We start from the raw sequence: 25,372 nt of genomic DNA, 5'->3' as shown, positions 1-25,372 counted from the left end.
CGATAACCCTATCCCACTTTGAGGCAAGATGGAGGAGCACAGAAAGGAAGTGACTTGCCCAAGGTGACCCAGCTACTCAGCACCAGGGCAGGATCTGCAGAGCCTGAGTCCTTCACCACCATGCCTGTGCTACGGTGCAAATGTCTGGTCCTGGAGGTGCGGGCTTGCACTTCTGCAAGCCAGCGGCCTTGGAGACACCCCTGCCCCCAACCACGTGGGCTAGAAACCAGGCCACAGACACTGTGCTGAGAGGCCCAGCGTTTGGTTGCTCCTAGCTCTACCTTCCCAGGAACCAGATTTCTGGGCGGAGGGGCTGCTGGGCTTTTGGAAACCCCTAGGCACCCCATCCTCGCCTCAGGCCCTCCAGGAGCTCCCGCCCCCCTTCCCCCCTCCCGGTACTGACTCTCGGCCAGAAGAGGAAAGGCTGTCTCCACCCACCTCTCGCACTCTCCCTTCTCCTTTATAAAGGCCGGAACAGCTGAAAGGGTGGCAACTTCTCCTCCTGCCGCTGGGAGCAGCCCGCCTGCCTCCCCGTGCGCCCGCAGCCTCCCCCGCTGCCTCCCTGAGGGCTCCCCTCTGGCCGCCAGCGCCCATCTTTCATTCCCGAGATAGGGATATTTTGCGCGCACACACAGACACACACGCGCAAAAAGGGGGAAAAAAGCCCACCCTCCAGCCTCGTTGCAAAGAGAAAGCCGGAGCAGCCGCAACTCGCAGCCCGTAGAGGACGCCCAGAGCGGCGAGCGGGCGGGCAGACGAACCGACCGACTCGCGCCGCGTCCACCTGTCTACCGGGCCCGGTCCAGCGCGCAGCGGGCACGACGCGCGCGCGGAGCAGCCGTGCCCGCCGCCCGGGCCCCGCGCCAGGGCGCACACGCTCCGGCCCCCCCACCCGGCCCGGGCGGGAGTTTGCACCTCTCCCTGCCCGGGTACTCGAGCCGCCGCTGCAAAGCCAACTTTGGAAAAAGTTTTTTTGGGGAGACTTTGGCTTTGAGGTGCCCAGCTCTGCGCTTTCCGACTTCGGGGGCCTTTCCAGAAAATGTTGCAAAAAACCTAAGCCGGCGGGCAGAGGAAAACGCCTTTAGCCGGCGAGCGAAGACGAACCATCGACTGCCGTGTTCTTTTTCCTCTTCGAGGTTGGAGTCCCCTGGGCGCCCCCACACGGCTAGACGCCTCGGCTGGTTCGCGACGCAGCCCCCCGGCCGTGGATGCTCGCTCGGGCTCGGGATCCGCCCAGGTAGCGGCCTCGGACCCTGGTCCGACGCCCAGGTCCTCCCCAACCCCCCAACGACGGAGCCCGGCCTGGGGGCGGCGGCGCCCGGGGGCCATGCGGGTGAGCCGCGGCGGCGGCTGCAGCGGCCTGAGCGCCTGATCGCCGCAGACCCGAGCAGAGCCCACCTCCCTCCCCAGCCCCCGCCCCCCACCCTGGCCGCGGGGGCGGCGCGCTCGGTCCACGCGTCCGGGGCCCCGCGGGGCCGGGCCCGGAGTCGGCATGAATCGCTGCTGGGCGCTCTTCCTGTCTCTCTGCTGCTACCTGCGTCTGGTCAGCGCCGAGGTGAGTTGCGACGGCGGCTGGGGCTGCTTCGCTTCATTCATTACCCCCGACCCCTACCCCCTGATCGCCCCCTCCTTTCACTGCAGTGAACTTTGGACCCATGCAGCCCCTGGGTCTGGCGCCGGGCGCTAGGTGACCTCCGAGGGCTGGGACGCGAGGTCCGGGAGGTGCCAGGCTCTAAGAGGAGGGGGCAGCAGTGCCTTTCTTTCCCAGGGGCGATCTCAGATCTCCGAGCTTTCAGACGTCAGGGGAAGGTGTGTGTGGTCCTGTCTCCCACCCCTCAGGAACCCGAGAATAAGCCCCCTTCTAGCCCAAGGGAGAGGGCTGGGGTGGTGCCGAGGCAGCAGGCAGCGCGTCCTCCCGAGCCCACTCCGGCTACAGCTTAGGTCCTGTCCCGGACCCGGCTTGCACGGGAGGTGCGAGCTCACGCACCGGTGGTGGCAGCCACTCCAGTCTTCGGCGGGGGTGTCCGTCCCACCCTGGCTCCAGCTCCCGGTCGGGCTGGGTGCCCTCGGGGCCCGTGCAGGTCTTGCCCGGCCTCAGAGTGCGGTGCAGGAGCAGCCTGTGTCTTGGGCGCAGTGGGTGCCGAGACAGGTTTTGGGCACTTGGGATTAGGGGAGGAGTGGGGGTCTTAGGGAATTCAGCCCCCGGGGCGGTGTGTGCCTGAGGTCGCGCCATACCTGCGCCCGCACCCTGCGAGAGAACGCACCTCTCTCCCCCGCTCGCAGGGTGCGGAGCGCGCCGCCTGTAAAAGCCTAGCAGAGCTGGGGTGTAAAAACGTCTGCGGGAGCTATCAGATTGTATTGAGTCCCCCGCACCCCTCCCAGCCTCACGTAGCAGTGAGTTGGCAAGTCTACCCGGAATCCAGGTGGGAAAGGGGGCGGGGCAGCGAGGAGGCGCGAGGTGCCGGGGAGAAGAGGGCAGCGGGGAGCGCGGCGTGTCTGGGTCCCGTCCCGCCTCTGCTCGGCCGCGGCCGGCAGCCCGCACTTCGCCTGCTCCCGGGGAGGGCCGGCCCCTCTCGGCCTCCAACGAGGCTTAGGAAGGAGGAGGCGGCGGCGAAGGGGTTAAGGTGAAGAGCTCCGAGGCCGCGGCCGGGCCTTGGGCCGCCGCCAGCGCAGGTTGTTTTGACCACGGAGGAGCCGTCGCCGTCTCCTTTTGTTCTCGGGGCTCCTCGAGGGCCGCCGGCAGCCCGCCCTGGGGCCCCGCCCTTCCGCGGCCACCCCCTGCGGCCAGCACCCGGGAGGGAGGACGCGGGGCTCAGCCCGGCAGCCTACAGGCTCCTCCCGACGCCCCCTCCTCTCCGCTCCCGCAGCCCCCCGGGCCGCGTCCAGCTGTTGCGAAGGGGGGCGCCGGCCGGCCCCAGCTGCCGCTTTGCCTCGCCGCGGGGTCTGGGGGCTGGGCCCGGTGCCAGGGCGTCCTGGGAACGGCGGCGCCCCCGTCGCTGCTCTCCGCAGCCCACCCCGCCCGGCCCCCCGACTCGCTCACTCACCCCACGCATGCACACTCTTGGCCGGAGGCGATGCTGCGCTCCGGCGGGCGGGCGGGTGCGCAGAGCGACGGGCACGCACTACCGCGGCCGGGTCGCGCGCCCGCCGCCGCCACGCCCGTGCACACGCGGGGCACACGCGCGCGCACCGCATACACACGTACGCACGGCCCCTGAACACGCAGCCTGAGCACACGTGCGCGCACACCTACGCACGCACATAGGCATGCACGGCCCCTATACCCCCATGCACCAGGTGCCCACCCCCGCGCAACAGGTGAGCCCACCGTGGGCCTTGGAACCTAGTTATCTCTGCAGCGACCCCGTTTCCTTCCTGGGTACTATGAGGGAATGGAAGCAGGGACCCTCCCGTCAGGTCCCGGCTCCACAGCACCCACTGGTTTTTGCCTGGTCAGGTCAGCTCGAAGCCCCTCAAGCATTATCCTTCTGTGGTCGCTTTTTAAAACCATGCTCGTGTGGCCGATAATGGGGGGCGCTGTGATGTTCAGAGTTTTTCTCCCTTCAAATAAGCCCTTCTTTGAACCTCCAAGACTGGATGACCCTGAATGGCTGAGGGGGTTTCCCACCCCTGACTGTTCTATCCTCTTTGGGGATCCCAGCCCGTTCTGGAGAGGCTGGGTGACAGCTGGAGAAGGCCTTCCCAGGCCTGCCCTTTCCATTTCCAGCTTCATCCAGCAACTCCTCGTCCTTTTCCAGAGCCCCAGGGGTATGAGTGTTTGGTGGGGAGGCTAGGGCACGGAAGCTGGTGCCTTTCTCCTCACGTGAGTCACAGCATCCTTGAACATGGCCTTCAGGAAGCCACAGTTGTGTGGTGCTTTGCAGTTTACGAAGCAATTTCCTGCAGAGCCTGAGTAAGCCTCAGGAGTCTCTAAGGGAGGAGACCTAAAGGGAAAACCTACTGACATGGGAGCCAGTCCAGGAGGGCTTGCTGGTGGAGGTCGCCTTGGGATTGGCCATGTCCTTGGCATGCTTGTACTGAGCCTCAGGTGGAGGCCTCAGCAGCTGGGAAGGAGGGACGGGGAGCTCTGAGGTGGGGCCTGGCTGAGGGTCGGCGGAGGCCCATAAGGTCCCATCTCCATCAGCTGAGCTGGCTTCCGGGAGGGTGACTCTCCTTGTCATGTGATGTCTCTGGCCTCTGCACCCTTCTGCCGAGAAGGAGTGAAGGGGCCCGCAGACCTTCAGTCACCCGGCTTCTTTCTGGTTTGCTAACGGCCTTAGGTAGTGGGAGACTGACTTGCTGCAGGTTCGGATCAAACAGAATTTGGAGGCTCTGGCGCAAGACCTAGGAACAGTGTGTGTGTATGTGAGAGAGAGATTGATTCAGCAGGAGTGTAAAGCGATGCTTGCCATCGGCCTCAAAAGTCCCTTTCAGAGTCTTCCCTCACCCCGCCCCCACTGAAATGCCCTTCTAGCACAACTATTTTCATTTTCTGATTTATTTAGTTGTTTATTATATGTTTTTTCTCACCAGAGTATAAACTCCCCTAGAGAGCTTTTGTCCTGGTCACCACTGTCTCCCCTGCTTAGAATGGTGCCTGGCCCATGGTGCATAATCTGTAAATATTTGTGGAAAGGACAGTGAATCCTTGCGGGGGCGGGGAGGGAAGGACCAGACGCGTATCTAGGGCTTGCTGAGTGCTTTGTAAACGCGGCCTCATTCAGTCCTCCCGCAGGGCAGCCAACGGTAGCCATGCTGCCCTCCAGTAGAAGCATCTTCATTTGAGTGCCCCTGCATCGCTCCCTCCCCCCACCCCCTTCTTGAGAGACAAGCACTTCTTTCTTTTCCATGTCTTGGTACTTGGACTGCCAAGATTAGACTGGACAGAGAGAAAGAAACAGAAGGAAAATTAGATTGCAAAGGTTCTGGGTATCTTGAGCTGGGCCTCAGTCTATACCATCTACAAAAAAAAAAAAAAAAACCGAGAAGGTTGGATCAGCTCAGAGTCCCCCAAGAGCAGCAGAATTACCTGGCCTTTTGAAAATGCAGATTCCTGGGCCCCACTCGGTGCTGGGAGTTGGGACCAGGGGTGGCTGGGGTCAGCGATTGCGATGTGCTGCCAGGGTTGTAATTGCTGCCCTGGCCTCTCTCTTCCTGGTCTAACAGTTTTTCTGCTGGAGGGAGACGCGGGAGCCCAATGAGGGGCTGGGCTAACAGTAATAGCGGAGGGTCCCAGGAGCAATACGGCAGGGAAATACTAGGTGGGAAAGGCTGGTTCTAAATGGCTTCTGCGGTCTGCCCAGAGAAGGCTTCTTCAAAGGGCTTGGCTTTGGCATTGACTCTAAATCAGGCCTGAGACTCCCAGGCAGGCGGGCGCTCTGAGGCCTTCTCCCTCTGCCAGCCACGGACAACGCCCCTGCTTGCTTGGGCCAAGCCCGTGTTGTCTCCCTCAGCTGAACAGCAGGCAGGCTGGGGAGTGTATATCTGTGTGTACAGCTGGGGCCCAGGCGGAGGGTGGGGTCCAAGCCCCTTTAATCCTCCAGCCCGGCTGGGAGCAGGTAATTCACCTGGCCTCAGCTAGCTTGTGCCCTTCCTACCTCGCGCAGCTGACGTTAGGGGTGAGGTGGGGAGGAGGCTGTTTGCCTTGGCTCCCACGGCTGGCTGTACCCCAGCTGCCTTCTTGCCACGCCCTCGCCCTGCCAGGAACCCCAGGCCTGAGATCTGGGGCAGCTTCATCAGGGTGCCTTTCCTATCTCCGAGGGGGAGCTGCCCACCTTAAGGAGGCTTCTAGAACCTGTGCCCCTGAAACCCGGCCTCCGGGCTGCTCACCCTCCCACACCTCGAGTAACCTCTGACCCCCAGCAGGTGCCCATGTGAGCCTCTCCCAGGGCATTGCATCCTGGAGCTGACCACAGGCTGAATTTGCCCATCTCTCAGCCACCCCCAGCCCCGGAAGGGACCCACCCACCAGCCCACAAGGCCCGAGGCAAGTGCCAGTGTGGGGCTCAGGTGTCATTTCCTGTGGTCTGGCACGGGGGACAATGCAAAGCCACATGCTCTCCACCTACCCACCATCATCCTCAAAAATGTCCCGCCCTGCAGGCCCCGCGCACGCGTGCTGCTCGCTGCTGCCCTCAAGGAACCACACTGAAGGAATGCATGGGGATCACAGCAGGACTCATTAACTACCCATCATTTGCGGGCTGCTCTGCTAGGTGCGGTTCCACCTCCCAGTAATGCCGCTGAGGTATTATTAGCCCCATTTAAAAGATAAAGAAGCGGAGGTTGTGTTAGTTTCTGCTGTATAACAAAGTGAATCAGCCATATGTATACATATATCCCCATATCCCCTCCCTCTTGCGTCTCCCTCCCACCCTCCCTATCCCACTCCTCTAGGTGGTCACAAAGCACGGAGCTGATCTCCCTGTGCTATTATACTCCAATCAAGATGTTAAAAAAAAAAAAGAAAGCAATTCCATTTATAATAACATCAATAAGAATAATATACTTAGGAATAAAATTAACAAAAGGAGTATAAGATTTGTACGTTGAAAAGTACAAAGCATTGTTGAAAGAAATTTTAAAATATCTAAATAAAAAGAATGACATCCATGTTCATGGGTTAGGATAGTAAATACTGTTAGGATGGCATTAATCTTCAAATTGATGTACACATTCCACTCAATTTCTATCAAAATCCCAACTGGCTTCTTTGCAGAAATTGGCAATTCAGAATTCATAGAGTTATGCAACCGTCGCCCATTATTTAATTTTAATAATACTAATATGCACCCAAAGAGAAATATAAGAATTTTAATAACAGCCCTATTCATAATAGCCTCAAAATGGAGACAACCCAAAAATATATCGAGTAAAACGTATAAATAAATTGGGGAATACGTATTTAATAGAATGTAAATGAATGAACCACTACTAAATACAGCAACCTGGATAAGTCTCACAAATATAATGTTGAACAAAGAAGCCCATGACCAAAGAGAACATAGTTCAGAATCAGACCAACCTAACAGTAATAGAAACTGGGAACAGGAATAGAAACTGGCCACCCTTAAAAGGAGTTGTGACTAAGAGGAGATGCAAGGAGAGCATCTCAGGTGCTGGGATGGGCTGTTTATTTCTCAAGGTATGTGTTTACTTTGTGAAAATTCATTAAGCTGTATACTTATGACCTCTGTACTTTAATGTGTGTATGTTACACTTCAATAAAAAGTTGGACTTAAAAAAACAAGAAGCTGAGGTTTTAGGTTGTTAAAAGCCTGACTCCAAGAACCCAGGTTTCCCTGGCAGCTGAAGCCCTTGCTTTGTCTTCTACGGAGCTTTTCCATCTCTTCACTGTGGATGTTTGGGACCAGAGAATTCTTTATTGTGAGGCTGTCCTGTGCACAGAAGGATGGTTAGCAGCCTCACTCGCCTCCACCTACTAGATGCCAGTAGCATTCCTCTATTTATAACCACCAAAAATGCCTCCAGACATGACCAGTGTCCCCGGGGGGCCCACCGGCCCCTGATTGAGAACTGCTGTTCGTGACCCCTGCAGGGTGGGGAGCTGACAGAAACTGAGGTTAATGTCCAGGCAGCTCCATGGCACTGGGAGGGAGGGGCCCACTCTGCCACTTACGAGTCGTGTAGACCTGTAGCTGTTTACTGAATTTTTCTAAGCCTCAGCTTCCTCATCTGGAAGATGGGAATACAAAAAGTGCCAGGCTCTTGGGGTTGGTAGTTGGTACAGCATTTAACTCAGTGTCTGGCCTGTAGTTAGCACTTCACAGAAGTTAGCTGTGGTTTTAGTGTCAAATCCAGGGGCTCTCAGGGTGTTCTGGGCATCCAGTGGCCAAATTACTGAAAAGCACGTGCAGGAATGGCATCTGCTTAGAAGAAAGTGGACCCTTTAGGAGGCAGTGTGCTCGGGGGTGGTCCTCCTGGTGGAGGGGGGGATCATACAGGAGACAACTCCAGAGACAAGGGGAGGGTCCTTCATGCATTTTACCAGTATTTACCGAGCATCTACTGTGTGCTTCTCCCCCCTCTCCCGTCTGTATCCTGGGCTCTTCCCCGCTCAGCCTGGGAGGTTGTGGGTTTGTTTCCATGAGACGGCATCTCCTTTGCATCACAGGCTGGGTCCGGGGCATCTGCTAGGTAGGCCTGTCTGGGAGTCTGCCTACTCTGCCTTGGCCGGCGGCAGCAGCGGCAGCCAGCTCTCCAGGGGCGAGGAGGTCTTGGCACGAGTGCTCTGTGCCATTTGGTCCTGGGCCTTTGGGCCCCTCTCCTGGGGGGTTAATTGAATCATTACTCCGCAAGCAGCCTGGGAGACCTGGCTGGGGACCCCACCCTGGGCTTTCCTCTGCTGCTCCTCCCGAGACCCCCAGGCAGAATTAGAATTGAATCAAATATTTTCAACCCCTTCTATTTGCAACGGAGAGCCAGGATCAGAGAGGGGCGGTGGCCAACCTGAGTTCACGGGGAGGTTAGTAGTGGTAGAGGTGAAACCCTGCTCTTTGGACTACCAGATCTGGGGCAGACAAAACCCTCAGGGGCAGTGGCCTGCCTTGGGCTCCACTGGAGACCAGCCAGCCGCTTTCCGTTCCGTGGGTTGGGTCCTGTGTCCACATTTGGAGACCACCAAAGGCGTGGTCTCTCTGGGTTGGAGGAGGCAGGCCACGTGGAGGTGGGAGAGGAAAGTGAGGGGCAGCTGAGTTGACATCCCTCCCCATCTCGCACACGCATCCCCTGGTTTCCCGGCTGCGCCGTCGTGGACCCCCAGCTCCCAGCCAAGCTTACTGCTAGACCCCCACCCTTCTCTCCCTCATACCTACCGACCACCCTAGGCACCAGGCAGGCTTATAAGCTCCACGTGCGAATGAAGAAACTCAGCTCAGAGCTCTCAAGGAATTTGCTTTAAGAGCGGACATAGCCACACTCCACCCTGGCCTTCTGACTCCAGGGCTGACTCCAGCGGCCAGGCCCGCGTGTGGTGGGACCCCTGGAGGAGGTGTTGACAAGTGCTAGAACCTGGTCAGTCACCAGGCTCCTAACAGACCTTTCGGGGAGCACCCGGGGACTGGCCACGAGGCAGGGCGAGGGCGGCGTGGGGAGCCTCTCAGCACTCCAGTCTTTGGAGTGTTCAGTGCACCAGCTCGAGCAGGGGCGCCTCCCTTCTTAATCCAGGGAAACTGAGGCACAGACTTGTGTAACCCAAGGTCAGGCAGTAGTAAGTCAGGTCTGCTGAAACCCTCCCCAGGGGCTCCTCCCACAAGGCGGAGCCCTCCTGTGTGTTTACGTGTGCACGTGCCTGTGTCTGCATGGGTGTGAGTTCGGACACGCAGCAGATCTTGTGCATTTTCTCTGCCCCGAGGCACAAGAAAGAGGCCCTCGCCTCTTTTTCAAGACCTTTGGCATCAGCCCCTCAGGTCTCCCTGGACCGTGGCGGACGGGGCCGTGACATTCCTACGAGGGCTGCTCTCATGTTATTGTAGGACCTGTGATTTCCCTGGAGGAAGCCCGGTCTCCAAATGGGGCCTGTTAAAGTGCTTATTAAGTTTCAAGTGTTTTTGGCAACAGGCCAGAGGGGCTCTAAAAATAGGGTTTGGTTGGGCATGGGGCACTGGGGAGCTTTCAGGGTTCCCCACTGTATCTGAGGATTCCCTTCCCTCCTCTTTTGAGTGAGAGACTGAATAGATAACGCTAGTACATGTGGCCTCCTGAGACCATCCAGTTCTTCAAGCATCTGTTAAACACCTTGTGTACCCAGGAGGCTGGGGGTACAGGCTCTGCCCTCAGAAAGACCTGGATCTGAAAGCAGGTTCTGCCGATAATCGGCTGTAGGATTCCGACAAAGGATGTCGCCTATTTGAGCCTCTGTTTTTACCTCTGTCAAATGGGGATTATTCGATCTCCCATGACAAATGCTGGCTGCCTTTAGCTGTCAGGCGTGGAGGGGAAGCAGAGAGAAATCAGAATGTTGGCGCCTCCAGAACCTGTAGTGTGATGGGGGGACAGATACATACGATCAAATCTAACTTAAAGCAAGCTGAGGTTCTGTGTGGGGGGGAGGGGTGCAGAACTGAGCTGCATCTTAGAGGCTTCCGCAGGTTCTGGTCCCGGGCCTTTGTGGTCCTGGCTGTCGGGCCTGGAATCACCCCCCGACCCCTGCCTGCCCCCGGCCTGGCTGTCCATTTGTCCGTGGCCAAGGGGCCCTATGGGAACTTGCCATAGGAGGGAGTGTGCGTGTTGGGGGGAAGAGGGCCACGGCGGGGAAGCCCTTGCTCCCAGCTCACTTGTCCCCCCTGTGTCTGCCTGGCAGGGGGACCCCATTCCCGAGGAGCTCTACGAGATGCTGAGTGACCACTCCATTCGTTCCTTCGATGACCTCCAGCGTCTGCTGCACGGAGACTCCAGAGGTGAGTGGAACCCTCGTCCCATGCTCTGGCCCTCCGCTGAGTCCTGGGGAGCCGGGCGGGCATCCCCGCTGCCAAGGGGGGCAGGGCATCTGGCAAGGGCATCCCCGTTCCCTTGGCATCCAGAGACCCAGAGGCCTGTGGCAGCCCCGCAGGGCTTGGCCACACCTGTCCCAGGCAGGCCTGGGTAGGCGGACAGGTGGCTACCTGGGATGTGGGGTGTGGCGGGAGAAGCTCCCACATGTGGCTCTGGCGGGGTGCAGAGGGTGGGGTGCCGAGAGGAGGCGCCAGGGAGAAGGCACCCAGGGCATCTGCCGCATGTGCATCCGGGTGTGGACCCAGCCGGGGAGGGAGGTACCAGAGCGGCCCTCTCCCTGCCCCTCCGGCCGAGGGCCCAGTCTCCAAGGTCTCCGGGGGACACCTGGCCCACACTAGTGGGCAGCCCTGCCCTTGCCCAGGAGCGCGCTCAGCGCATGGGCACGTGCTTGGCGGCACACACGTGGCGGGGCTGGGTCGGGAATGTATTTATAAACGCTGCCTTCAGAGCAAATTCCATTCTATTCTAACCTCTGGCCTGTTCCCTGGAGCCCTGGTCGGCAGCCCCCCTGCACCCCCAGCTCCCCTTCCCTCTGGGGTTTTGTCTCTTTGTCACTTTGTAATCCTTGCCCAGACTGCTATCTACGGGGGACAGCATTTCCTGCCTTTGTTTCCTCTCCCCGTTGGGCCCCTGGCTCCCTCTCAAAAGCATTCCCGGGCCCTTTCAAACCCGCCTGTGCTGGGGGCTGGCGAGGCAGGCGGGAGGGGGCCCCAGCTGGGCCCACCTATTGTTCACCAGGCCCCCCGCCCCACGTCTCCCACACCTCCCACCCCATGCCCGACTGGCCAGCCCTGGTCAACACAATGGGGCAACTTCCAAATTTAGCCTCTCTGCTGTTTCTTCCCAAGGCCCTTGGCCCTCACCCTCGGGCAGCCCCTGTGTACCCCGGGTGGGAGTTGGGAGCTCCGAGATGAGGTTTTCAATAGCAGGCCTGTTTCAAGGCAACCGTGTGGCTATTTTTTCCTAATCAACTTAACCTTTCCACAAAGCACATCTTTTCCCCATCTCCTCCCCACCAGGGACATTCCAGAGATGGCAGAGAGAAAGGAAGGGAGTGAGAAGGACAGACAGACGTGCTGACGCAGGAGCAGTAGGCTAGACGGAAAGGCACCAGTTATAGCACAGTCTCCTCCAAACAGGACCCACTGGGAGCCTGCACGGATGAGCTGGAGCTTTGTCCTGGGCAGGGCCAGTGGGCTGGTGGGCTGGGGAGACAGCAGGGGCGTGAGGTGCTGCATGGAGGGAGCAGGGCTTGTTCTCAACCCCCGTAGTTTATTTGCTGGCGCTGCAGCCGTCAAGAGATAGAAGGGGCTGCCCACAATTCGGTGAGGAGCTCCACGTCTCTGCAACCCTCACTTCCCGCAGCTGCTCCGGCCGCCATCTCTAGAGAGAGGGATGCGTCCAAGGAGTGCCAATGATGCTGAGATGAGGGCCACCCAGGATAGAGAAGGGAGCTGTGGTTTGTGACTTTAGGAATAAATGGACAACTTAGGGCAGAAGTGGGGCAAAAGGTTAGGGGGAGAGGGACAAACACGGTGAAAGACTGGGGGCTGGAGAGAGACTAGGGCCAAAAAGGGGGCAGGGCAAGCGCTCCCCCAACACCCACCCCCTGCCCCACCAGGTCTGGTTATTCACCCCGTCTCTGCCTTCAGCCTCCACCCCCATCCCTCTCCTTCCCTCCCTCTTCCCCGCCCAACTGGGCCATTGTCCGGGGCTCCAGAGGGGCTGTGTCCAGGGCATGCCGGTCCCCCCTGGGGATTCTGGGAATTTCTCCATTCAGCACTTCCTATGGGAACGCTGGGTGGAGAGGCACTGGAAACTGGCCTTCAGAGCTCTGGGTCCTCACCCTGCCCTGGAGGCCAAGGAGGGTTCTCTTACAGTAGCAAAGGGGGTGGGTTATTTTTAACTCCATTGACATGGGCTCTGTCCAAATATGTGGTTGAAGGGCCCGGAGTGGGGCTGACGATCCCTTGGCGATGCAGTCAGGGCCCCACCACCCTCTGGGCCCCATGGCCACCCTGGGGCTTGTCTGGAGGGGCCCGTCCTCAGAGCTAGGACCCTCAGGTTTACAGGGAGCCAGAAGGGGAGACCGTTTTCTGGAGTGGCGTGCCAGCGCAGGGACAGGGAGGGAAGCAGTCCTCCCGCCTGCCCTGGAACCCACAGCCGAGCCCCCAGAGCCGCGGTCGAGCCAGCCAACAGTTTGCAGAGTGTGTCTGACCTCCTCTTACAGATGAAGACGGGGCTGAACTGGACCTGAATTTGACCCGGTCCCATCCTGGAGGCGAGCTGGATAGCTTATCCCGCGGGAGAAGGAGCCTGGGTAAGACTGAGGGTGAGAACGGTGGCCTCTCAAAGGTGGGAGCCAGGGAAGAATTGGGGATGCAGCCAGCCCGAGGCCAGAGGGCCTGCTCCTTCGTGCTGACACTTAGGACCGAGTGGAACTGAAGGAGCACAACCATCCTTAAATACCCTCTACCGAGCAGCTAAGTCATCATCCTCCCCCACCGACTCACACTGTTTTCTAAATATAGTTCGTTAAAACCTCATTGGCTCATTAGTTCAACCTTAGAGGTAGAGATTATTAACCCCATTTTATAGAGTTGAAAACTGGGGCCCAGAGAGGGTAGAAAAGCAGATGGGGTCACACAGCTAGCAAGTGGTGGGGCTGGGATCCTCAGCGGCTCTTCTTGCTTGAACCCAGTGCCGCTGGCAGGCTGCACGTCTCCTCTGCAGTGAAGTGCTGTGCCTGTGACGGCAGGCGTGAAGCAGAGGAGGGTGCAGGTCACTGGGGCCCACCGAAGCTTTCTTAGGGAGGCGGGTACCCGCTCCAAGCCCCCCTTCCTCTCTGCCCACCTGCAGCCCCCAAAATTCTGTAGGCCGTGGCTGGGGGGCCCGCCACATAAGAGTCAGGCGGCCTGAGTTTCACTCTTTGTGAATTTGGGCAGCTAATTCAGCTCTCCGAGCCTCAGTTCCTCTACAGGTGAATAATGACAGAGGACAGTCGCCCCAGCATTGACTGTAAGCCTGCTGTAGGCCAAGTTTCACTTACTCCTTTGATCGGCAAGTACAGTATAGGAACTGTTATTTTCCCATTTCATAGGTGAGGAGACTGAGGCTTGAAAGAAGCAAAAACGTAAGAATAGATTACAGTGTAAACAGCAATGTGAGAGTGGCTACAAGATAATACACAAGTAAGGGCCACATGCCAGGCAAACTCATAAATGTGTGAAATCATCGAATAAAATGGTTGAGGGCTGGCGGGAGGAAACTGACGTGTACCCCACGCCAGCGCTCTCGGAACGATCTCACTTGATCCTTACAGTGGTTTTGGGGTGTAGATCTCATCATCCCCATTTTTATTTATTTCTTTGGCTGCATTGGGTCTTCGTTGCGGTGCGCAGGCTTCTCATTGCTGTGGCTTCTCTTGAGGCAGAGCACGGCCTCTAGGCGCTCGGGCTTCAGTAGTTGTGGCTCACGGGCTCAGTAGTTGTGGCTCCCGGGCTGTAGAGTGCAAACTCAGTAGTTGTGGCTCATGGGCTCTAGAGCGCAGGCTCAGTAGTTGTGGCGCACGGGCTTAGTTGCTCCGCGGCATGTGGGATCTTCCCGGACCAGGGCTCGAACCCGTGTCCCCTGCATTGGCAGGCGGATTCTTAACCACTGCGCCACCAGGGAAGTCCCTGATCTTTCCCATTTTGCACATGGGGAAACTGAGGCCTCAAGCCTGTCAGCAGCCTGCCCAAGTCCTGTGGCTGGTAACCCTCCACACTGGGGTTGAAGGAGATGGGACAGGCCAGCGTTTCTGAGGACGAGCAGTCCCAGAGGGGCTCCGCGCTGAGCTTTCCTGTTGATGGGGCTTCTGGACAGGCCCACCACCCTGATGGAGGTCCCCGTTCCCTCCAGGTTCCCCGACAGTCGCTGAGCCAGCCGTGATCGCCGAGTGCAAGACACGCACCGAGGTGTTCGAGATCTCACGGCGCCTCATAGACCGCACCAACGCCAACTTCCTGGTGTGGCCGCCCTGCGTGGAGGTGCAGCGCTGCTCCGGCTGCTGCAACAACCGCAATGTGCAGTGCCGCCCCACGCAGGTGCAGCTGCGGCCCGTTCAGGTACCCAGGCCTCGGCCAGCCCGAGGGTAGGGGGCGCGGGACTCGCTGACCAGGCTTCGGGGGGCGTCCAAAGGCCTTCCTGGCGGGCTCCGGGGCTCCGTCCAGAGAGGGCCGATATCGAGAAGCTCCCTCCCGACAGGTGTGCAAAGGCTGCCCATGGGTCCGCTGAGGCCATCCAGGCTGCGGTGACCATGAGCCACAGACAGGCCCCCGGGGTGGGGCCATATGGAAAGGATGCTGCCTCCTCCTTTACAGGGATCAAATCCCCAGACATCCCTGGAACAGACAGGTCCACAAACATATCGGACGCTCAGAACGTTCTGAGCAGCTGTTCAACTTCCCTCAGAGATCTCCCCTATTCAGGGCTCTCAGTTTTCTTCAATCCAAACAGAGAGAGGCTCGGCTAGGTGCCCCAGCACCTTTAACACCTGCGCATCTCCCTTTGACAGGTCGTGTCTTTAGCAAGGAGGGCAGAGAGACCCCCCACCCCGGCCAGGCAACAGACCCTGCAAGAGCTGGGCCAGCCCCTAGCAGAGAGTCAGAATGCTGAATCCTGTCCCCTTTCTGGAAAGATTGGGTGTACACTCTGACTCAAGGGAAATTTTAGAGTAGAGGATGTCCTGGGGAGCTCCTGGTCTCACACGGGGCAGGGCAGGGCCAGAGAAGTCTCAGCTGTCTTCTGATTTACGTGGAAAGGTTTCTGCACCCCTGGGGGCAGCCTGGCCCCCACACCAGCTCAGGCTGGGCCGAGCTGCTGCTGGGCGGTGGGCACGCCTCTCCAGGGCTCAGGACCGGCTTGGTGCTTCCCACCTACTCTTGCCAAGTGCCCTGCCTACCTCATCACACTGCCCTCCCCTATGGTCAGCCGTGGCCTTGCCTCGTGCCCGCCTTCCATCCCAGGCCTGGGCCTTGGGCCCAAGATTACCAATGTCACTTTCTACCCCGGTGCCCACTGTCATGGTATCTCCTGTCCCCAACACTGCCAGCTCTGTGGACGGACACCTGACAGCTGACCTCCCCTTCCCGCCTCCCTCCTGGATAAAGCCTCCCCCCACTTCCTTCCAGACAACCATCTCCCCGCCTCTGCTGCAGCCCCTGACCTTGGCTGGCGCTCAGGGAATGAGGACACCACAGGCCCCATGCTTAACCGGGAAATGCCTTTCTCCCTCTCTGGGGGATCTGAGGGGGGCTGCCGGAGACCAGGTCAGGGGGGCTTGTTTTGATGGAAAAGCTACGAGAAGAGCAGAGGGCAAGGTCCTGCCATTGTTTGGGCCAAAGCGTTTACCCTGCTGCAATCCAGGCTTTCGAGGAAAGATCACTGCAGGGGATGCTGGGTGGCAGAGCGGGCAGGCAGCTCTCTCGGCCCCCGCCTGTGTGGTCTTACGGAGGCACTTTGGTGGTTCTGTCTTCCAGGTAAGAAAGATTGAGATTGTACGGAAGAAGCCAACCTTTAAGAAGGCCACGGTGACCTTGGAGGACCACCTGGCGTGCAAGTGTGAGACGGTGGTGGCACGAACCGTGACCCGAAGTCCCGGGAGTTCCCAGGAGCAGCGAGGTAACCGCCCATCCAGGGTCTGCCTCTAGTTGCTCAGCCCCCTTCTATGGCAGGTGCCGGGGGCACGCTGGGGGAACTGGATCTGGCCTGCCCCTGGTTAAGTTCACCTGAAGCCTTCCACGTCACTGACAACAATCCCGGTTCCTCCCCTGCCTGGGAGGCCTTATGTGAGGATGCAGCCCCCTGTTGGCCCTCTGGCCTTGTCGCCAACCAGTCCCCCACTTATGCCACCCCAGCCAGGTTGGCCTGTTTGAGCGGCCAAATAAGTTTCTGCCTCAGGGCCTTTCTTTGTACACGTCACTCTGGCTGAAATTCACTCCTCCTGGCTCTTCACAAGCCTAGGTCCTGCTCTTCACTTGGGTCTCAGGTCAGAAGTCACCTCCTCCGAGAGGTCTGCCGGCCGCCCCATCCAGAGCAGCCCCCATCCCAGTCTTGCTACTGTAGCCCCCTACTTTGTTTTGTGAGTGCATGAAATGGTGGGAGGAACCATGGCCTGAATGAGAGAACGCCCTAAGGCATATATCGTAACCAGATATTTGACGACTTGTCCTGGGGAGGAGAAATCAGACTAATTCCTTGTAGCCTTGATGAGGGAATTAGGACCAGTGGGGGGGGAAAAATCACCAGAGAGAGATTTTAACTACATATATGCAAAAGCTGGTGATCAGTCAGGAGTCCAAGATGGAATTGTCTGCCTTGTGAGGTGGTGAGTTCTGTGTTCCGGGAGGTATGCAAGTAAAGGCTGGGCAACAATGTAGCAGGGATGTGACAGATAGGGTTCAAACGCACGGATAAGTTAGAACTGGAATTCTGTTCCTGTCCTTAAATTTCACGAATTCACAATTTCAGGGGCAAGTTTGACTTCAAGAGTTGAAAGGGACTAAAAAAATGGCCCAATTGCCTCCTCTACATTTTATGGAGGAGGTGCCTGAGGCCCAGATAAGCTGAGGTCTTGCCCAAGGTCACACAGCCAGTTCCAGGTAGGGGCATAGCTAGAATTCAGGTATCCTGAAGTTCTGTTCTTGGCTCTTCCCTCACCCTGAGCTGTCACTGGCTCTTAACTTGCCTCATCTTTTTTTTTTTTTTTTTTAAGGATTTAAAAATTTTAGAGCTAGAGATGATCTTACAAGTCAGTCCTCCAGTGTTACTAATGGGGCTGCTGGAGCACAGAGAGGTTAAGGGACTTCATGAAGGTAGCACAGTGGCAAAGTTGAGCCTGGAACCCGGGTCTTGGAACATCTAGTTTTGGGTTCTTTTTTTTTTTCGGGACGCGGGCCTCTCACTGTTGTGGCCTCTCCCGTTGTGGAGCACGGGCTCTGGATGCGCAGGCTCAACGCCATGGCTCACAGGCCCAGCCGCTCCGCGGCATGTGGGATCTTCCCCGGCCGGGACACGAACTCGTGTCCCCTGCATCAGCAGGCGGACTCTCAACCACTGCGCCACCAGGGAAGCCCTAGTTTTGGGTTCTTTTGACTGTATCTTGCTGCCTTTTCTCCCTCGAGGAGAAAAATAAGGATCAAGTGAGACTCATTGTTAATAGGATTAGATGAGCATAAAAAAATCATGCAAGTGACTGTTTGGATTTTCAATAACTTTCTTTGGTTAGGGGACAGGACAATCTCACTGTCATTTCTTACTAACAAGCCTCCTGAAGACAGGGCCATCTCAGCCTCTTCCTCCTGTTCTAAGTGCTGAGCTGAGTCATGGATGACCTAGGAAGGCTGAGAATTTGACAGCTTCAAACTGACATGTTATAAATTATTTGTAGAGTTAATATGGAGAATGACTGCCGTTCAGGAAAAATTATATTCTTCTTTATGTTTAGAATGGGGTTCTTTTCACTGCCTTTGTTTCATGTGATTTTCTGAACCAGTTTCTTAGGAGGCATGTTCAACCACTTGACATGTAGGTCTTGTCATTTTAGTTTCAGCATTTTGGCCCTGGGTGACAGTTCCTGTGGCAGCTGGGGGTGTGGCACGTGTGATAGTCAGTGTCAGACCTCCTGGGCTCAAATCTCGCCCTGTCACTTATGAGCTGAGTGATGACCTTGAGCTTTTGCTCAGGCTTTTCCCAGCCCAGCATCCTGCTGGTGGCCCTGTCTCTGGCCCTTCAATGGCCCTCTTGGGCAGCCTCCCTCAAGTGAGGACCTGAGACCCCACTGAGTTCCTAAATTTCCTACTTGCAGCAGTGGGGTAACTGCCTCATGGGGCCTGTGTCTGTGAAGTGGGAAGTCAGGTGTTGGCCCCAAAGTAGCTGGGTGGGCTGGGGAGAACTCTGGAGGCTCCCAGGAGGAGCCAGGCCTTGAGCCTGGCAGAGAAAACTTTCATTGCTAGGGTGTCTACCTAGGAGCCCAGGAGGAAGAGACACATAAGTGCTCATCTTAACCGAGACTGGCAGGCACTGTGATTTACAGCCCCGTGGTTGAAAGCATGGATTCCAGAGGCAGATCCCTGCATTCAAATCCCAGACTTTCTGCCTCAGTTTCCTCATCTGTTAACTGTACAAACCTAGACCTGCTGTGAGGATACATAAGCTTAGAACTTTGACAGGTGCATGCTAGCTAAGGGTTTCTGGCGATTTCCATGTATTATCTCCTAAACCTAGGGGACCAGGGCTGCTGTTCTCAGTTTTAAAGATGTGGGAATTGAGGCACAGAGAGTGTATGTGACTTTCCCCAAAGCATACAGCTAACACTTGGGAGAGCCCAGTTTGGACCCAGGTGGTCTGGCCCACCCAACTGTACTGCCTCTCGGAGTGGCTAGGGCCAGGCAGGTGACAGTTACCACGGAGGGAAAGGCCCAGGTCAGTGGGGGAGGGGTGTGGTTATGCCCGAAGCCTAGTGGCTCCCGCATCCCATGACCTCCCATGACCGGAAGAGGCTGAGGTTGGTGGGAGGAAACCTCAGTAGGGGGTCAAAGGAAGGAAAAAAGAAACAAGTGAATAAGAGCAGCTGCTGTTTACTGATCACTTCTCTAAACTTAGTGGCTTAAGACAATAGTCATTTTCTACGCTCTCTCCGTCTGTGGGTTGGCTGTGCTCAGCTGGGTGGTCCTGGTGGCATCTCTTGCAGTTGCAGTCAGTTATCTGGAGGCTGCACTAGGAGAGCTGGGCCTCTATCCCTCTCCCTGTAGTCCAGGGCCTCTCCTCCCCATGTGGCTCCCACATGTGGCAACCCCAGCAGGCGAACCAGACTTCTTATGTGACAGCACAGGGTTCCCCAAAGTGCAAAGGTGGGAGCTGCCAGGCCTTCTTAAGGCTCATGCCTGGAACTGACCAGCACCCGTCTGCCTCATTAAATTGGTTAACAGATCCAAGTCCAGTCCAGGTACAAGGGGCGTGGAAATCAGGGGCATATCAGTGGGGTAATGACAAAGAGCTTGAGGCCAGAGTTCATCTGCTCCCCTCTGTGTTTGCCAGCATATTGTCAGTTATTCCTTCCACTAGTCCTATGAGGTGGGCAGTTTGTTATCCTCATTTCACAGATGGGGAAGCAGAGGCACAGAATGGTTCAGTAATTGTCCCTAAGGTACAGCTGGTGAGCGGTGGAGTTGGGACTTGAACCCAGGAGGTCTGGCTGGCTTCCAATCTAGACTCCCCTCCCACCCCTTCTCTCAGCCCAGAGGATATGGGGAGGTCTGTGGCAGGCCTTAGTCAAGGGGATAGACACCCCCAAATCCCCGCCATTGTTCATCCACCTGCTAACCAGACCTTTCTTTCTCTCAAGCAGCCAGGACGCCCCAAACTCGGGTGACCATTCGGACGGTGCGAGTCCGCCGGCCCCCCAAGGGGAAGCACCGGAAGTTCAAGCACATGCATGGCAAGAAGGCGCTGAAGGAGACCCTCGGAGCCTAGGGGATCTGCAGGAGAGTGCGGGCAGGTGAGGGCCCGGCGGGGAAACTGAGGCCCAGCACCCTGTGTTCCTTCTCCCTGGCCTGTGGCTTTGGCTGAGGAAGGGGTGGGGGGCAGAGGCATTTTCCCGTACAAAATCCAGGCTCTAAGCCTTGATCTCCTCTTCCAGTTATCAGTGGAGTTTTTCCACGGCACAGGTTGGGTGAGGGGCTTTAGGGACCCCTGCCCAGCTGTGTCTCAGGAGGCCCTAAGAGGATGGGAGGTCTAAACCTCAAATCTTCCAGCCCTGAGCCCTGCTGGAAATCAGGGGCAGCTGGTCGACCCCAGCTCCCTGCCCCCGGTTGCCTGTAAGAGTGGGATGGAGCCCTAGGCTGTTTCTGATCCCCGTGTTCCTCTGCTTGGCCTACAGGGTTATTTAATATGGTATTTGCTGTATTGCCCCCATGGGGTCCTTGGAGTGATAATATTGTTCCCCTCGTCCGTCTGTCTCGATGCCTGATTCGGACGGCCAATGGTGCTTCCCCCACCCCTCCACGTGTCCGTCCACACTTCCACCAGTGGGTCTCCCCTCAGTGGCCTCCAGCATCTTGCCCAGAAGCTCAAGAAGGAGATGAAGGACCTGGACTCCATCGCTGTCTTCCTCTCCTGACCTGGAGAAAATGGGATGAAAGTGCAAGAGAGACTGATGGGGTCGCTGTTGGGGGAAAGGAGCTTCCTTCTCCAGCGCTGTGGACTGGCCTGAAACCCTGCACGTGGGCCTGAGGACCTCTCAGCATGGCCTGCCTGGTCCCTGGACCCGCAGCCAGCTCTGACAGGAGCACCCCCAGGCAGGCCAGGGTACTCGTACTCCTGTGGCTGAGACCATGTTGGGGAGCATAGACTGGAGAAAACCCCCTCCTGCAATGCCCAGGCCCGGTCATCTCCCCTTGGTTACCTCTGCTCACAGTGGCTTCTTTTCATTTTATACGTTTGAATTCTTTGAAGATGCGGACTCTTCCAGGCAGGGGTGGCCAGAGCACCAGGCAGCCGAGTGCCCTCTCAGACGGGTTAGAGATGAAGTTTGCTCCGGAGGTGGATGGAGATGGTGACCTGGGCATGCAGTGCCTCCTTCCACTCCCCCTGTTCACTTTTTCCTCTGTTTCATCTCTCTACCTCCACCCTGTGTCTCCTCCTGTCCTGACCCTTCAGTCTGCTCCACCAAGAGGCTCTTGGACCCCTTATTGAGGCCGCAGATAACCCCAGTCACTGCTCTGTAGGACAGAAGACCAGGGCCCAGGGCAGCAGGGGGCCTGCCTGTCATATCCCAGCCCAGCCAAGACTGCCATGTAAGGTTGTACAGGGTGTGCACTGCACAAGGGCACTGCATGCAGGGAGCACAAGTCACACACAACCGTAGACATGGCCAATTTGTATATTTATTATGACAATTTTTTGGCAGATGGAGGTAAAGTGTCTTGAGGAAAGGGATCCTTTTCCTAATTGACACAAAGGCTCTGTGTGGACTGGCTGTGCCTCTGACCCAGCCCACAACTTGGAGCGGTCAGACAGGACTGAGCCCTTGGTGGGGGACAGGGGAGCAACACTTGTCCCTGTGGCCTCCATTTCCCCAAGTCCTCATCTCAAGCAGTCTCCCCTTTAGGCGGGTGTGAAAAACCCAAGAGAAAGTCTCCAAGGGTAGGGGGTAGCCCTTGCTCCGCCCCTGCACACGCCCCTCTTCTTAGATCTTTTTGAGTTCCATCTCTGGTGACTCCTCCCAGGAAACCAGCTATTGGGCTGGGAGTGGGGGAGAAAAGGGAAAAGATCCCCAGGGCCCCCTAGGGGTGGGGTCTGAGCTCCCACCTCCCTTTCCATCTTCTACTGCACTTTCCCCCCTCCCCCCATCTCCCAAATCTGCTTCCTTCAGTTTGTAAAGTCGGTGATTATATTTTTGGGGGCTTTCCTTTTATTTTTTAAATGTAAAATTTATTTATATTCCGTATTTAAAGTTGTAAAAAAAAAATAACCACAAAACAAAACCAAATGAATCCGCTGGAGCTCTGTCTGTTGGCACTGCATGTGACAATTACCCTTTGCGCATTGGCAGGATTTGCCGACAGCTTACAACGGGTTCCTCTCGCGCTGGGAGACTCAGGCGCAAACTCATGCGCGCCTGCGCGCGCGCACACACGTTCACACATGCATGCGCACACGGCGGCCCGCTGCTCTGAGAGAGGCTCTGTCTGGGAGCCGGTGAGAGCCAGACAGGGCACTCTGTATGGCTTGGTCCCGCTTGCAGCTCCTGATACCTGGACCCCACGTCCCTGTGCTTGTCACTGGCAGTGACAAGAGATGAGTTTCTCCAGCCTGAGGGTCTCCACAAGGGAAATGGATCCTCAGCATCATGGGGTGGGACTGGCTGTGGGGAGGGGTTACCTAGCGTGGGGAAGGCTGGAGGAGGTCCTGGAGGGGCCGTGGGGTTTAGAAGGAACACAGCTGAAAGTTGGGGCTGGGGTCTGATCTTGGCTCAGCCCTTAGCCAGCTGTGTGGCCTTGGGCAAGTCATAGCCCCTCTCTGGTCAGAATACCATCTGAAACAGAAGAAGATGGCCAGGAGACCTGTGGCCTCCAAGGTTCAGCTGTGTGGTTCTGTGCTTCCCCTCATCCACGAAGACTTGGGTCTGATTCCATGAAAAAGATGCCAGATGTATTCTGGGTCTTACCTGCTGGCAGACTAGCGCTGACGGGGAAACCTAGGAGGTGGAGAATCTGACTCATCATACGGACAATCTAAAACTAAAACCATTTTGCCCCTGGAAGTAGTGAGCTCCCTGTCACTGGAAGTATGTAAGTGGCAGCTGGGCTGAGGTTACAAGTGACAAGTTGGCTGAGGTTAAACTGAATAACATTTGGGCTCCCCGTGATTGATTGATTGGTTGATTGATAGATTGACTGACTCATTCATTCATTCACTCGCCTTGATCCCCTACCATGTGTCTGTCTCTACCAGGGGCTTTTATAGCAATTTGGTGTAAATTCATCCTGGGATTCATAGCCCTATGCTTGAGGTGGTGGTGGTGGGCAGTGCCGATCAGAGGGATTTACCTGAAAACTCCTACCCCCTCCTGCCCGACCTGTCTCTAGGACCCTCCCCATTCCCCAAACCCCAGGGTTCTGGGTTCCAGGGCACTAGAGAAGGCTCAGGCTGGGGGGAGGAGGGGATGCGATTCAGAGGGCCGCTGGGGAGCCAGTGCATGTGGCATCTTGACATCTGCAAACAGCTGTGCTGTTCCATGGATGGCTGCAGGAACTTCCTGGGTGAAACAGGCAGAGCTGCCTGCATCTTTCCCTTTCCCAGACACCATCCCAGGCAGGTGCCAAACCAGGCAGCAGCAGTGTCCAGCCTGTAGGCCTCCGGGGTCCTGGTGGGCCCTCTCTGGGTTTTAGAACCGCCAAGCTAAAATGGCATTCTTCCAGAATCCCTTCTGCTGGGAACAAGGCATTCCCTTCTTCATCCCTTTTTCTGCCCTGTTGGCTGTAATACAGGCATGATGTCTGGCACTTAAGCAGCCATTTTGAGCATTGAGGTGGAGGCCAAATGCTGAGATTGGTGGAGCACAGTGGAAAGGGCCGGGGGTCCCTGACACCTGACTGCCTAGCTCGGGAGTTTTTACATAAGAAACGAGGAAATTTGAGCTACTCTTATTTGGGGTTTTCTGTCCTTTGTAACCAAACCCAATCCTAATAGAGAGACCCATTCACTCTGGGAAAGAGACGATGCGGCCCCCACGCTGGTCCATTTGTCTTCCACAGTCCTGGGGTGCTCAGCATCATATTATGAACTCTCCTTTATTCAAGGCCCACTCAGATGTCAGGTCTCATTCCCCCCTGCCCTCCGCCCGGCCCAGGAGCCTTCTCTGTCCCAGCCAGCAATCCTCCTCTCTCAACTAGAGCAGAACCGTAGCCCCCTTTGGAGGCTTAGTGTCGGCTCCCTCCATAAAATAACAAAATGATGGCCTCTTTCACTTCTAAAGTAAAATATCTATAACCTCTTAATACTCTCAGGACTGTTTTCAGGAACGGAGGAGAAAAGGAAGGGCAAAGGGATGGCCAACAGGCTTAGAGAGAGGAAGTGACCTGCCGAGGACCACATAGCTCCTGAGTGGCTGGATCCCAACCCCATCCTCCTCTGCTGACACCACGTCTGGTGTGTTACCACTGTTTTGTAGCTTCAGACCAGGAACCCCAGAATCCTAACACCTGTACGTAACCTGGGGTATAGTCCTGATTCAGGCATGTAGTTACCATGTGATCCTAGGAAAGTCACTGCTCCTTCCAGATCTCAGCCTTTCCTTCAGGCCTTCGTGCAAGTGTCAACCCACCAGGAAGGCTTGCCCTCTCTGACCTTTCCAAAAGAGCAGACCGCTGTCCCGTAGCCCCCCTTTCTTAGCCGCTTTATTTATCTCCATAGGACTTATCCTCTTTGGGCTCACTCTGCAGGTGTAGTTGACCCCTGAACAACACGGCGGTTAATCCATATATAATTTATAGTCAGCCCTCCCTATCTGCCTTTCATCCACGGTTCCTCCTTATCCATGGATTCAACCAACTACGTACTACTGTAGTATTTACTGTTGAAAACTATCTGTGTATAAGTGGACCCACACTGTTCAAACCTGCATTGTTCAAGGGTCAACTGTACATCTTTCCTGTCTCCTCCCTCCCCCCAGGGAGTTATTTTGTTCACCTCTCTGTCCTCAGAGCCTAGAAGAGTGCCTGGTTCATAGTAGGTGCTCAGTAAATGCCTGTTGAATGAATGAACATGAAGGTCTGTTACTGGAGCAATCAAGCGTGTCTGCCCCACGTCTCAGCTTGCCTGGCTAATCTTCATCGCACATGCTGTGGTGTGGCTGGGAAATTGCACTGACTACAGATGAGATATTTCAACTTCTCAGCCAGCTCCATGCTTAATGCTGCATCTTCCTTGATTGGAAGATCCTTGAGAGCTGGGGTCGTGTCAAATGCATCTTCTAAACTATCCAGCCATCATCTCTCTCCATATCTACATCTCTCCGTCCATCTATCCATCTATCTATCCGCCCACCTACCCTTCCATCCATCTACCTATCCTTCACCCATCCATCCATTCACTCATCCATCCATTCACCCATCTATCTGTCCATCCATTCTCCCATCCACATACCCATCCATCTACCCATCCATCCATCTGTCCATCCATTCATCCATCCACCCACCCATCCATCCATCTACTCTGCCATCCACGCATCTCCCTCCTTCCTCTCCTATTTCTCACTTTTACCACGTCCCAAGCTCTGTACTTGCCACCTCATTCTATTACCTTCCGAGGAGTGTGG

At 56.7% G+C, this 25,372-nt stretch overlaps 1 protein-coding gene across 3 annotated transcripts; it reads left to right on the top strand.

Annotated features, from left to right (window-relative positions):
• Positions 1-468: 468 nt before the first annotated feature.
• PDGFB (platelet derived growth factor subunit B) lies at positions 469-22,055 on the top strand. Of its 3 annotated transcripts, none has more exons than XM_067698131.1 (7): positions 469-1,555; positions 10,322-10,418; positions 12,743-12,832; positions 14,413-14,618; positions 16,032-16,173; positions 19,898-20,050; positions 21,007-22,055. In XM_067698131.1, the coding sequence occupies exons 1-6, from the start codon at positions 1,493-1,495 to the stop codon at positions 20,023-20,025; spliced, it is 726 nt and encodes a 241-aa protein (XP_067554232.1). In that variant the 5' UTR covers positions 469-1,492; the 3' UTR covers positions 20,026-20,050; positions 21,007-22,055. The 3 variants fall into 3 exon arrangements, with proteins under 3 accessions (XP_067554232.1, XP_067554231.1, XP_067554233.1); XM_067698130.1 differs by having other exon boundaries at positions 475-1,555; positions 20,432-22,055; XM_067698132.1 differs by having other exon boundaries at positions 482-1,555; positions 19,901-20,050; positions 20,432-22,055.
• Positions 22,056-25,372: the final 3,317 nt, after the last annotated feature.

The sequence above is a fragment of the Pseudorca crassidens genome, chromosome 11 (genome assembly GCF_039906515.1).
Source record: "Pseudorca crassidens isolate mPseCra1 chromosome 11, mPseCra1.hap1, whole genome shotgun sequence".
NCBI lineage: Eukaryota > Metazoa > Chordata > Mammalia > Artiodactyla > Delphinidae > Pseudorca > Pseudorca crassidens.
The sequence above is the reverse complement of the archived record's forward strand: the minus strand, read 5'-3'. Positions and strand labels throughout refer to the sequence as shown.

Bases quoted from the DNA above. Each gene is read 5' to 3' on its own strand.
- PDGFB (XM_067698131.1), top strand. From the start codon at position 1,493: ATGAATCGCTGCTGGGCGCTCTTCCTGTCTCTCTGCTGCTACCTGCGT. The intron at 10,419-12,742 runs GTGAGTGGAACC...CTCCTCTTACAG, and splicing joins GCTGCACGGAGACTCCAGAG to ATGAAGACGGGGCTGAACTG. The intron at 16,174-19,897 runs GTAACCGCCCAT...CTTTCTCTCAAG, and splicing joins GAGTTCCCAGGAGCAGCGAG to CAGCCAGGACGCCCCAAACT.